Below are 11,614 nucleotides of genomic sequence, written 5' to 3'. Positions count from 1 at the left end.
AGAGAATAACAGGAAAATGCTTAGAACAAGGTCTGGGACAGAGTAAGTGTTACAGATGGACTTGCTATTATTTTTAAGAAATAGTGTACTGCACCTAAGAATATCATTGATCTATTAATAAGGAACTTTGATGTGCAAATTAGTGTGCAATCTGCTTAAATAACTAATAATTACCACACTATATGTTATTATTCCTTCAACAAACATTAATTTATTGGCTACTGGTTTGTACTGGTCTATGCGATGTGTCTTTTTAAAATATTTTAGACTTTTTATAGTCACCAAAATAAAAAAAGTAATTTCTCTAACATTTTAATGTATAAGATTTAAAGAAAACAGATGAATCAAAATTTAATTCCTTCCAGCAATTAATCTGAAACCATATTTTGCTGTCTAGTTTAATCCAAATGACAACTCGTGAACTCCTGTCATGTTTTATAAAGACAAAAGCAATTTTTAAAAAATTGAAAGGGTAAAGAAATTTGAGGAAGGCCGGCTGACACTGTAAAATTACTAAAATGTTGAATAAAAATACAAGGTTGTCAAAATATGCACATTAAATTTTCCAGTTGGACTCCAGCACTGTTATATAAAGATACCATTGAATGACAACATAGAGATGTTTTTTCCAACCGTATGAAACTGAACTCTAGGCTTGGTCGACATCGCTGGTAGATGCCAGCAAATCCACACTGACTTCTTCAAACCACTGGGTTTATATCCAGTGCACTGCAGTGATCATGCTGTAGTATTCTCCTTGTAATGTACTCAACAGTGGACTGAAAATTCAGCCAGTGCTTTCCCGTCTATATGCTCAATGAGCTTTATAAAGTGCTTAACCCACTACAACAATAATTAGGTCTGCATCTGACCTTAAATAATTAGCAGAATCTCATTTATTCTTGGAAGGAAGGCAGAGCTAGAAAAACAATGTTTGAACTTATTTGGGCTTGGGGGCATCAGTGAAAATCAGGAAAGTATAGACTTTTTCTGAAAGACTGCACATTCTTGCAAAACTCTGCACAGAACTTCAGGGGATCTGTGTGATGTGTCTCAAAGCGTTGTCTGTGAACCGTCTGCATCCAGATTTCTTGAGGTTCTATTTCAAGTTCATTTCCTGAGTCCTATTCTTACTAGATTGGAATCTCATAGGATCAGGCCCAGAAAGAGGACTTTTAACAATGCCCACAAGTGAGACGATTTAAAAATAAACTTTTTTTTTAATCAAAGGAAAACACACACACACACACACACACACACACACACACACACACACACGAGCATATCCACGTGTATCACTTTAAAAGTCAAATAGTACTAAAAGTCTTAAAAAAAAACCCCAGCAGTCTCCTGCTCCACACTTTCCCACCCCACCCCAGCCCTACAGGTTCCCACCCTCAACTTTTCTAGTTAGTTTCGTCATTTTCCTCCATATATTTTTTTTAAAAATTACATGCATATGTCACGATTTCTTGGTTTGCCAATTTCAGTCCTGTCTCTTGACTTCCTGCCACTGTGAATAAATACGAGATCATTGCTTCCCTCCCCCAACTCCATTTTTTCTTATTCCCTCCCCATATATAACTATGTATAATTTTTGTTAAATCAATAGCCCACATTACGTTAGAGAGATGATATAATAAATATTGGTCCCTGAGCCAAGTAATGTGCTGAAAGCACACTTTTTCTTTCCCTGTGCAAGCTTTCTCTTTTTTTCCCTGAAGTTAATCATTGCCTCACTTTATCACCTGTTTGGTTTCCCAGCTACCTAATGCTAATCTTTTCCTAGGGTTCCAGCATCTCTGCCGTATCCTCTTTACGTTCCCATACTTACAGTGCATCTTTCTTGCAGCCTCAGGAGCCCATCCCTTCTCCTTCCCTGGTCTGGCTGTTTTCTAGAGGCCCTGGGCTGCCCCTTCCTGCCACCTTGCTGCTTTTCTTTCTAGGATCTTCCTGCCCCATACTCCCTTTTCTTGTTTTCATCCTCTATTTTGCTAACATGCATCTCCCAGCTGCCTAAGAAAGGATGGAGGTATGATGTCTGAGACCTTGTGTGTCTCAAAGTGTGTGTATTCTACGTGACGTGATGTGTAGTTTAGTTTGGGGAAGGATCCTAGGCTAAAATAGTTTTCTCTCCACCTGTTTATGGTGTGCCCCCTAGTCTCCCTTCACCAAGACCAGCCGGTAATGACTCTGATGCTTTTCTGAGTTCTGTTTGGTTTTTGTGAACTGCTTTCTTCTCTGAAAGGTCTTTTAACTTTTTTCCTTACACAAGATGTTCTGAAATTTAATGATGCTGTGCCCTAAAGTAGATGAAGAAAATGTATTCTTCTGGGTGAGCCCTACCAACATGGGGACTCATATCCTCAGTCCCAGGAGATTTTCTTCTGTTGTTTCTTTGATGATATGTTCCCCTGTCTTCGCTGATCTCCTTTCTGACAGTCCTCTTGGGAAGTCCATGAATGGATTCTCTAATGTTCCACCTTTCCTCTTCAATTTTCCATCCTTCCCAATTTTATCCTTCACTTTTTTTTAATTGAGTATTTTATTTACATCATCATATATTGAATTTTCAAGAGTACTTCCTTGTTGTGTTTTCTTTTTTCATCTCTTATTTTTGTTTAGATTAATCAATTCCAGTTTCTGAAGTCCCTTTCTCCCTGCATGATCTCTGTTCACCCCAGATCCCTTTCAGCTCTGTGTGCATTTTCCTTTCCATGCTGGCGGTGTTCATCAAATACTGAGTTGTTCTTGGATTTCCCTTTGTATTTAAGAATCAGACTCTTGGGAGGGGGGAGGGTGTAGCTCAGTGGTAGAGTGTGTGCTTAGCATGCATGTGGTCCTGAGTTCAATCCCCAGGACCTCTGTTTAAAATAATAATAATAGTAATAATAACAATAATAATAAATAAACTTAATTACCCCCCCCAAAAGAATGAGACTCTCAACGTGTGATGAGAGGCTCTGTGTGGAGAGCCGATTCGTGGAATCCATGAGTAGATACTCCAGTGGTGAACCAGCATCCACGGGGCTCCTACCATCACAGCTCTCTGCAGAGCTATTCTTGGCTGCCCTCCCCTCGCTGGGAGCTGGGCACTCGCCTAGTCCTCTTCTGGCCCACGGAGGGACAGTGTGGGTGAGGGCAGGAGGGACCTGGCATCTGACTACTACATGTGCAGACCTTTCCCTCCCGAACGGTGAGGCCGTAGAGAGTCTCTGAGGGAAAATGGTCCTCATCTTCATCCTTGGGTTTTGAACTCCTCCTCTTTGATCAATTACTTACCCCTCCTTCATCCACTTTCCGACTTCCAAGCACTTGTCCTTGGCCAAACATTTGCAGAAACCTCAAATTCTCTGTCTCCCTCTCCCTTTTTGTCTTTGTTCCTTGTAGGCCAACGCCTTCTTTTTTTATTGCTTTGCTGTTATTTTTGTGGTCTTTGAAGAGGTGGGGGATGGGACAGAATACCTGTGGGCCAATCATGATTTTAAGCAGAATTCCACAGTAATTCTTGTGCAACAAACACTTCAGGGTCACTGGCCAGAGCACAGTGGTGTTGGAACACTGGATGACTACTGGCTAAATACATAAACTAGATGAATTTATGTAGAATTAATGATTTAAGAACAACAAACGATGATGTTTGTTGAACTATTGACTTAGGCAGTCATCAGATCCCAAAATGAAAATCCCTGTCAAACAAATGAACAAAAAGGAAACAGAAAGAAAAAGGAAAGAAGGAAGAAAGATCACAAACGTGTTACTGTAGCTATTTCCATCTGCTCAGGGTGTGGGATGGAGACATCACTATATTCTTCCCTGTACTTTTCTGCATCCTCTACATTTTACGCACTGGGGGTCATTTGAGTGTGAATGCATGTGTGGGACTGAGTTTCTGTCTCTCTCCCAAGACCTCACCTTTGGAGGCAAAATAAAGTCCACAGAATCTGAAATATGCGCTTTAGTTGAAGAAGCTTTTATTGAGTGCCTAGACCAACGTTATACACCTCGGAGGCATTAATAAATAGGTAAATACTACCAGAAAAGAAACTATTGTTTTGAAGTTTGGAAGAAGAAAGTGTCGTGTGGGTAATCTTTTTAAGCTGAGAAGGAACAGTATCTTATCAACATTTTGACATTTAATTTGTTCAAAATAACCTACATAACTGGCACTTCTTATCTCACAGAATCTATGCACGGAGCTGGAAATGAAAAAACCCATCCCCCTCTGTCCCAGCCCAGTCTAAGCAAGATTCCAGAGTCATGGCACAGGGTCCTTGAAAAATATTCAGAGAAAACATAGCTGTCAGCATTTTATAATTTATAAATTAATGTATATAAGGCCAACTTTCTTGATTGCTTACCCAACGATCACCCTCCCTACTCCCTTGCTCTCTTTGTGAGAGCCTCAACTCACTGGAGGCAGGTGGGGTCCTTAATGAAGAATGGAGATTGAAAGAGTCAGGCAGTCAAGGTGTGAGGAGGTGACTTTCAGTTGAAAAGGGAAAGATAAATAAGGGTTAATGAGACAAAGAGCTGTGGGATGGGTGGGGGTCTCCCTGGAAGAGGAGTCCCGGTAGAAGTGAAAATGCACCATTGAGGCTGGAGGACAGCCAGGGAGTGGGAGGGTGGGGGGCTATGAATCGGGAGTGGGCAGGAGGGAGGGACGCGAACACAGGGGCCTCAGTTGGCCACACTAAAGGTTCTGGGTGGCACCACATGCAGTGGGAGGCCATTAAAATGTTCTGATCAAGGAAGTGACACAAAACAACTCACATCTTTAATCGATCTTTACGGCGGCACACGTAGAGTAGGCTGGCAAAGGGGCCAGAAAGAGATCAATTCACAGCAGAAGTCCAGGCAGGGGATACTGATGGCTGATACAGGGTGACGGCGGCAGCTGAGAGGGAGGGGGATGGATGTGGGAAATGTCTTGATGATGAGGAGAGAGGGTCAAGACCGCTCCCCAAGTTTCTGTTTTAAACAAACATGTAGAGGGAGGCGCTGTGTTCTGAGGAGAGGAAGACGCAAGAGATGCAGGATTTGGAAGAAGCAAAGATTAAGAGTTGGGTGTGGGATGCCTGTAAAATATCCAACTGGACACATGGGGTAGATAGCTGGTTATAAAAACCGAGAAGAGGTCTGGATCAGAGGTAAAAGGCTGGGTGTCGTCAACGTATAGGTGGCGTTCAGAGTCCCAGGAAGGGAGAGGAGGGGCACAGATGAGGGGAGAAGGAGTACTCCGGCCGAGATGGAAGAGAAACCCTGAGGAATCTCATGCTTTAAAGGACGGGTAAGGAGGAGCCTCCAGAGGAGACTGCAGGAGCAGCTAGGAGGGATGTGTAACACTAGAAGAGGTCTACAGCAGCAATGAGTGGGGATTTCAAAAAGGAAGAAGCGGTCAACTGTATCGACTGCAAAGACAGGGGGGTGCCTTGATTTCCACACCAGGGAAGTCACCGCTTGCTATGGCGAGATTATCAAGTGTTCTGTTGCAAATGCCAGAGACTCAGTTTACAGTGGATCAACCCTTGTGACATCAGAGTCCACTGAATCCAATTTTAGATTTTGAGTTTCTTTTCTGAGAGGTTCTAACTATTTATTGGGATAGATATTTCACGACTGTCATTCTTTCTTAGACTTGTATTGTCCAAAGAACAAAAAGTGAACCTACTGATTAAAAATATAAAAAGACTCATTCTGTCCTGCAATTACCATATGGGTCAATTAGACCCTTTCATAACTAGGTGATCTTAATTTCCTCCAGCTTTAAACATTTTACTATATCATTATCCTAGGAATTATTTCAACATTACTCAACAATTATTTCCAACTATGCTAGAAAAGACAAAGATAATAAGAAAACAGAAGACTCTGAATCACCTAGAAGGCTGGCTCAATGGTAAAACAAGTCATCATTATTACATCATCTTTTTATTACCTTATTGTATTGCCCAAAGTCCTGCATCATCTTTTAAGACAGGATAGGAGAAAAAAAAAGATGCTGGACACAGTGTCCTTGTAGTTTTTATTTTTTATTTTATTTTTTTGATGGAGACACTGGGGATTGAACACAGGACCTCCTGCATGCTAAGCACATGCTCTATCGCTGACCTATACCCTCCCCTACTCTTTGTAGTTTTTAAGTTAAAGCTTCTATCAATCACTGGTGATAATTCAGAATTCAGAAATTTCATTTTCTTCTCATAATAGCAAAGAAAAAAAGAAAACTGATAGAGAAAAACACTTCAGATTATTAGAAAACTCAGATGATAAATGCAAGAAGACAGACAGAAGCACTCCAGACTTTAATGATGGAATTTATCATAGAAGTGAAACTGCAGGCAATGAGTCTTTAGCTGATGCTGCCCTAGATAAATTTTCTCAAACTCAAGAAAAGTTTAACTGAACTTTTAACTGAATCACTACTATGCTGTACACCAGAAATTAGCACAGCATTGTAGACTGACTATACTTCAATTAAAAAACATTTTTTAAATAAACAAAAATCAGGTTTGAAACAACAAAAAAAAAAATCAACGATTTAACAATATATATTTAAAGATGAAAAGGAAACATGGCATTTTTATCCAGTTAGCTGTTCAACAGGAACAATTTCATTATTCAATGAACCTGGGCTACGCTAAAAAGATGTGTGATGTATTCCATTATCTTTTACGATGTTTTACATCAAATATACTTGCTGCAGTTGTCAGTCAACAAATGCTAAAAACAATGTATACACAAAGGAGACTGGAAAGAAATGCATAAGGTAGAGATGAAAAAAATCCATCGAATTGCTAATTCTACCTGTCCCCCAGATTTACTGAGATACAATTGACATATAACATTGGGTAAGTTTAAGGTGTGAATTGCTAATTCCAGCTGGTGTTTATAAATCTAAAAATGAAAATATTTTGCAGCTGAGAAGATAGTTATCCTCCCATCAACAAAATTACAAGCCATCTAAGTTTTCAGAAGTGTTGCTGAAAAATAAGATAGAAAGTTATTAATAAGATAGAAAACTAAGATAGAACTATTAGAGATGTTTTTGAAATCTGGTGTTAATATTTACGAGATGATTGTGTTCTGGGTTCATATATGTTGATCGAGTTGTTCAAGGGACATGGTCCATTAGGGTAATATTCCTTCAAATGTAGGAAAATAAGGAATAAAAATTGAGTTTGTTTGAATTCTTATTAAAATTCATTTAAAATTATTTTTCACTATTCCTTTATTTTTGCCTCTTGTAAACGATTTGCAAAATGATGTAAAAATATGAAAAAATAGAGCAGGGCCATTGGTGACAACTGTTTTCTCTGGTGTACTGTGGGATAAGCAGGTAGGGTGTATCTGTCTCAAATAATAAGCTATCGAGGACAGAAAACAAGACCCTCTCTTGGACACTGCTTTTGGCTTCAGATGATAGAAATATAATCTCATCAAAGGGGGAAGGTCAGCTAGGGGTGGAGGGAATGTGGTTCAGTTACGTTATGAAGGGGCACAGCTGGTTTCATGCTCACACTGATAGCAAGATAGTCAACGGCATTACACGTAAACGTACAGCGTCCACAGGGAAGGGAAAAACCCCGCATCTCTCCTTATACCTCTTTCTAGAGTGAGGAACCATCTTCCAGAATGGCTTCTTCTTCTCCAGAGGTTGAGATGGTGTCAGTGTGTCCTGAGGCACGCTGGCCTGGGGGAGGGATGGACACCTGAATAAAACTGGGGTTCTGTTGGGAGGAAGAGGGTTACGGGGCAATAGCGCCCACAACAGTCTAATTGTGGACGCAAAACTCCTAAAGCAATTTACAGGATACACACTGATTGGAGGGAACTCTGACCAGCGCTTCGAATGGAACCGGGTAAGTCAGCCAGCCGTTTTTCAATTCCCCCTTCGCCATCTTGGTGCTGTTCTGCACCTCCAGACGTCCAGGATATTGTTTGACTCCCTCCTCCTCTGGACGGCTGCCTATAGGGGCAGCAGCTAGTATATTTTCCAAGATTCAGTGAGTGGAATGAAGTGGATGAGATGTATGGACCAATTGGTGCTGGAGACTGGGACTGTGGCAAGCCTCAGGGATGAGGCAGTGACCAACCGGTCACAGGTGAGAGATGGGATGTCTGAAGAGGCCTGAACAGCCAAGAAGAGAGATAATAAAACTGCGGTGCGAGAGCTGTCTGGAGCTCAGCTGCCTCCCAGAACTTGGTTGGTTAGGATTTTTGTAATGCTTCAAAATCCAAAGAGAGGTGTGGCCAGAATCAGGATGAGGAAGAACGTGGTGCTAAGAGGAAGCACAGTGAGAAAAGGGAGATGGGGGACCATTTCAGTTCCTTTTTTCTCTCCTAAATGAAGTGTTGTCATTAATAGTTTTAAAATTAAAACCACACTTTTCCTTTATAGCTGCCCAGTCAGGTCCAAAATTGAGGATGCTGGCTGCCTGATTTTTTTCATCTCATCTTTTGGATGATTCTGTACACCTGGACTGGCTGGGACAGGAACAGCCCCTGGAGGTGAGGACACCACGCCAAATTTCTCTCCAGTACGCAGTTACAAAAGGCACTAGGCACACCAAGAATATGCAGGTTTTAGTCTGAAGAATAAAAGACATTTCTTTTTTTGTTGTTTTTTTAAAACCTACTTTTATATAACAATTGACTTCTATAGCTTTCCAGAAGTCTTGTATAGATTTTTTTTTTCCTTTTTTCGGGAGGAGGTAATTAGATTCATTTATTTACTTTTTTTTTTTCTTGATGGAGGTCCTGAGGATTGAACCTAGGACCTCGTGCATGAGGCATGCACTCTAGCACTGAACTTTAACTACCCCCCCTTTTTTTAAATGTGAAGTGTAGTTGATTTATAATGTTAGTTCCAGGTGTACAGCGAAGTGATTCAGTTATACATATACATACATATACTTATTTTCTTTTCAGTTTCTTCATAAAAGACATTTCTGACCAGATGGGGTAAGGGAGGGTGGTATGTTTCTGGCCATAATGTGACTTGTCCTAATAAAGTCACAAGAGATGAGACCAATATCTGAGATACAGGATACTGACCAGTACTGGCAGTTCTACTGAGGTACATGCTCCCAGTAAACAGAGAGAAACAGCAAAGTTGCAAATTAGGGTCCTGTGTACCCTTCATCCTGCAAAAGGATGCACCAGCACGAACACAACCCACCACTTTAACAGGAAAAATCTGAAGGAAAAACATAAACGGAGTTTCGGTTTCTACCACTTTACCCTTACCTTTGTGAATTTCAGCACTTCACAGTTACTATCCTACCGAGGCCCAAAACCTACACAATAAAAATTGACGATGCAAATGAAAATGGCCCAGAAGAAATATTTTTTATTATTTCTATTTATGTAAATCCATTTGCCTTTTTGATTTCTCCTTTGAACAAGTCTCAGAGAACCCTGGTGAACCACTGCCCACTGCTGAGGCAGGAGATGCGGAGAGCCAAGGTGGGACTCTTCCCATCGTCAGAAAAACTGGAGAGCCAAGGATATAAGACTAAGGTTAAGAAGCTGCTTTTAGTGTGCTAAGCTCCATTACACCACAGGTGGAGATTTCTGCACCAAGGGGCGAAGTTTCACGGAGGCCGGGGTGGGCGGGGGGGTGGGGGGAGGTAGGAAAGTGAACTCAAGTTTGGCAGCTCCTCCCTATCTGCACCAAAGAGTCTGCCGTAGACCCCACATTAGGATGTGCTCTGACTGTTAAACACGTATTAGGAAAGCAGCCCTTTGTTGCAAGGTAGCTTTAGTTTCTAAACCTATGTAGTAAATTCCACGTGTTTTGTAATTGCACTTTCAACGTAACTGTGGGACGGTGGCCCAAGACGCCGAACAGAGCAAAGTATTCGACCAAACATTTAAATTATTAAAAAAAACCCCACTAAACAAAAGCACATCTGCAGAAATCTAACTTGGATATCGCCGAAGTGCCAACACCTCGGGTGCAATGGGAGTCCCATCCGATCCGCGAGGCAGCAACCAATTGTATTCATCTCCCCGCGCCCCCAGCGCACGCCCCCCCAGGAGGTAGACCGCGCACCTGCCCAAGGCGGGGACCAAGTGCACGGCCTTTTGTCTCCGGAGAACAAAGAGCCGCCTTGCGCTCTCTGGCTGCGTCCTGGGACCCATGCGGTCTCGGGGACCCCGCGCTGTCAGCCGGGCCGCGCCCAGGGGCAGCCCCCTCTTTAGACGCGCGACCCTCTGGCTCCCACCAGCCTGGGTCCCAACCCCGACCCAGGGCCCCACCTCACCAACAGGGTTCCGCCCTCGGCCCCGAGCGCACCAGGGCCCCGCCCCCGCCTAGCCGCGCGACCCCCGACATCGGCCCCCAGTCGCGCGCCCCTGCGTCCCCCAGGCCTGTCCCCACGAGCCCGCAGATCTCTGATCCCTCGTTCCCCCCGCCGCCTGACCCCCGGGCTCCCGGCCCTCCAAGCGGCTCGCCCCACGACCCCCGCTCCCTCGCTCACCAGGGCTTCGCCCCAACCCAGTCACACACCCCGCCTCTGGGCCCCAGCACCCGGCGTCCAAGGCCTCCGCCCCCGCGAGGACCCGGGGTCCCTGTTAGCCACGGCCGCTGGGCTCTCCCTGCTCCTCACCCAGTTGAGCGAGCAGGGCGGGGCCCCTGGGCCAATGGCGGCCGCGCTCCCCCTCCCCCGCTCCAGCCCCTCCTCCGGGCTCCTCCCTCTGCGTTCCTCCCTCCTCCCCTGCTTCACCCCCCTCGCGCTCCTCCCCCAACGTTCCCCTTCTCCCAGGCTCCTCCCCTCTCCCCGCCCGCGTTCCCCCCTCCACCTCGCGCTCTCCCCGTTCCACACCGCGGGCTCCTCCCCTACCATCCCCCCTCTGTTAACCTCCCCAGGCTCCTCCCTCCCCCCGGGCTCTCCCTCTCCCCCGCTCTCCTCGCTCCTTCCCCCGGGCTCCTCCCCGTTCACACCCCACCGCGCTCCCCTCCCCCCGTCTCCTCCCCCCACCGCGCTCCCCCCGTTCACCTCCGCAATCCCCCTCTCCGGGCTCCTCCTCCCTCCTCCCTTACTCTCCTCCCCCCGCTCCCCGCCCCGCGCTCCCCCTCCCCCCGCGCTCTCCGCCTTCCCCCCCCCGCCGCGCTCCCGCTCCTCCTAGGGTCCCCCCTCCCTCCGCGCTCCCCACCTCCCCGCGTTCCTCCCCTCGCCCGCGGGAGGGACCTGTCAGCGCGCGGCTGCGGGCCAGCGCCGTCATATGACCGGCCGGCCGCCCCGGCGCCCAGCACAGCCCCTCCGCCCCCGGCCCCGCGCGCCTGCCGCCGCGATGGCCCCGCCGCCGCCGCCGCCGCCGCCGCCGCCGCAGCCCCCGGCCGCGCGCTGAGCCCCTCGAGCGCCGCGCGGACCGGACCCGAGCGGAGCGGAGCCCGAGCGGCCGCGTCATGGCCCCGACCCTGCTCCAGAGGCTCTTCAACAAGAAGGGCGGCGGCGGCTCGGCGGCAGCGGCGGCGGCCCCGGGCCGGGCGCCCCGGGAAGGACCCGCCTTCAGGTGAGGGGCGCAGCGCGCCGGCGGGCGAACGGAGGGATGGAGGCGGGGGATGAGGGATGGAATGAGGGGGATGAGGGGAAGGGAGAGGAGGCGG

At 46.0% G+C, this 11,614-nt stretch overlaps 1 protein-coding gene across 2 annotated transcripts in view; it reads left to right on the top strand.

The window, feature by feature from the left end:
• The first annotated feature begins 11,139 nt into the window (after window positions 1–11,139).
• The window catches only part of FNIP2 (folliculin interacting protein 2), a 106,152-nt gene continuing 105,677 nt past the window's right edge, over window positions 11,140–11,614 (top strand). The window contains exon 1 of one of the 2 annotated variants that reach the window (XM_032465874.1): window positions 11,140–11,520. In XM_032465874.1, coding sequence (XP_032321765.1) covers window positions 11,414–11,520 — 107 coding nt within the window. In that variant the 5' untranslated portion in view covers window positions 11,140–11,413. The remainder of the gene's footprint in view (window positions 11,521–11,614) is intronic. The other variant, XM_032465892.1, reaches the window with a different exon arrangement.

The sequence above is a fragment of the Camelus ferus genome, chromosome 2 (assembly GCF_009834535.1).
Source record: "Camelus ferus isolate YT-003-E chromosome 2, BCGSAC_Cfer_1.0, whole genome shotgun sequence".
NCBI classification, from domain to species: domain Eukaryota; kingdom Metazoa; phylum Chordata; class Mammalia; order Artiodactyla; family Camelidae; genus Camelus; species Camelus ferus.
The sequence above is the reverse complement of the archived record's forward strand: the minus strand, read 5'-3'. Positions and strand labels throughout refer to the sequence as shown.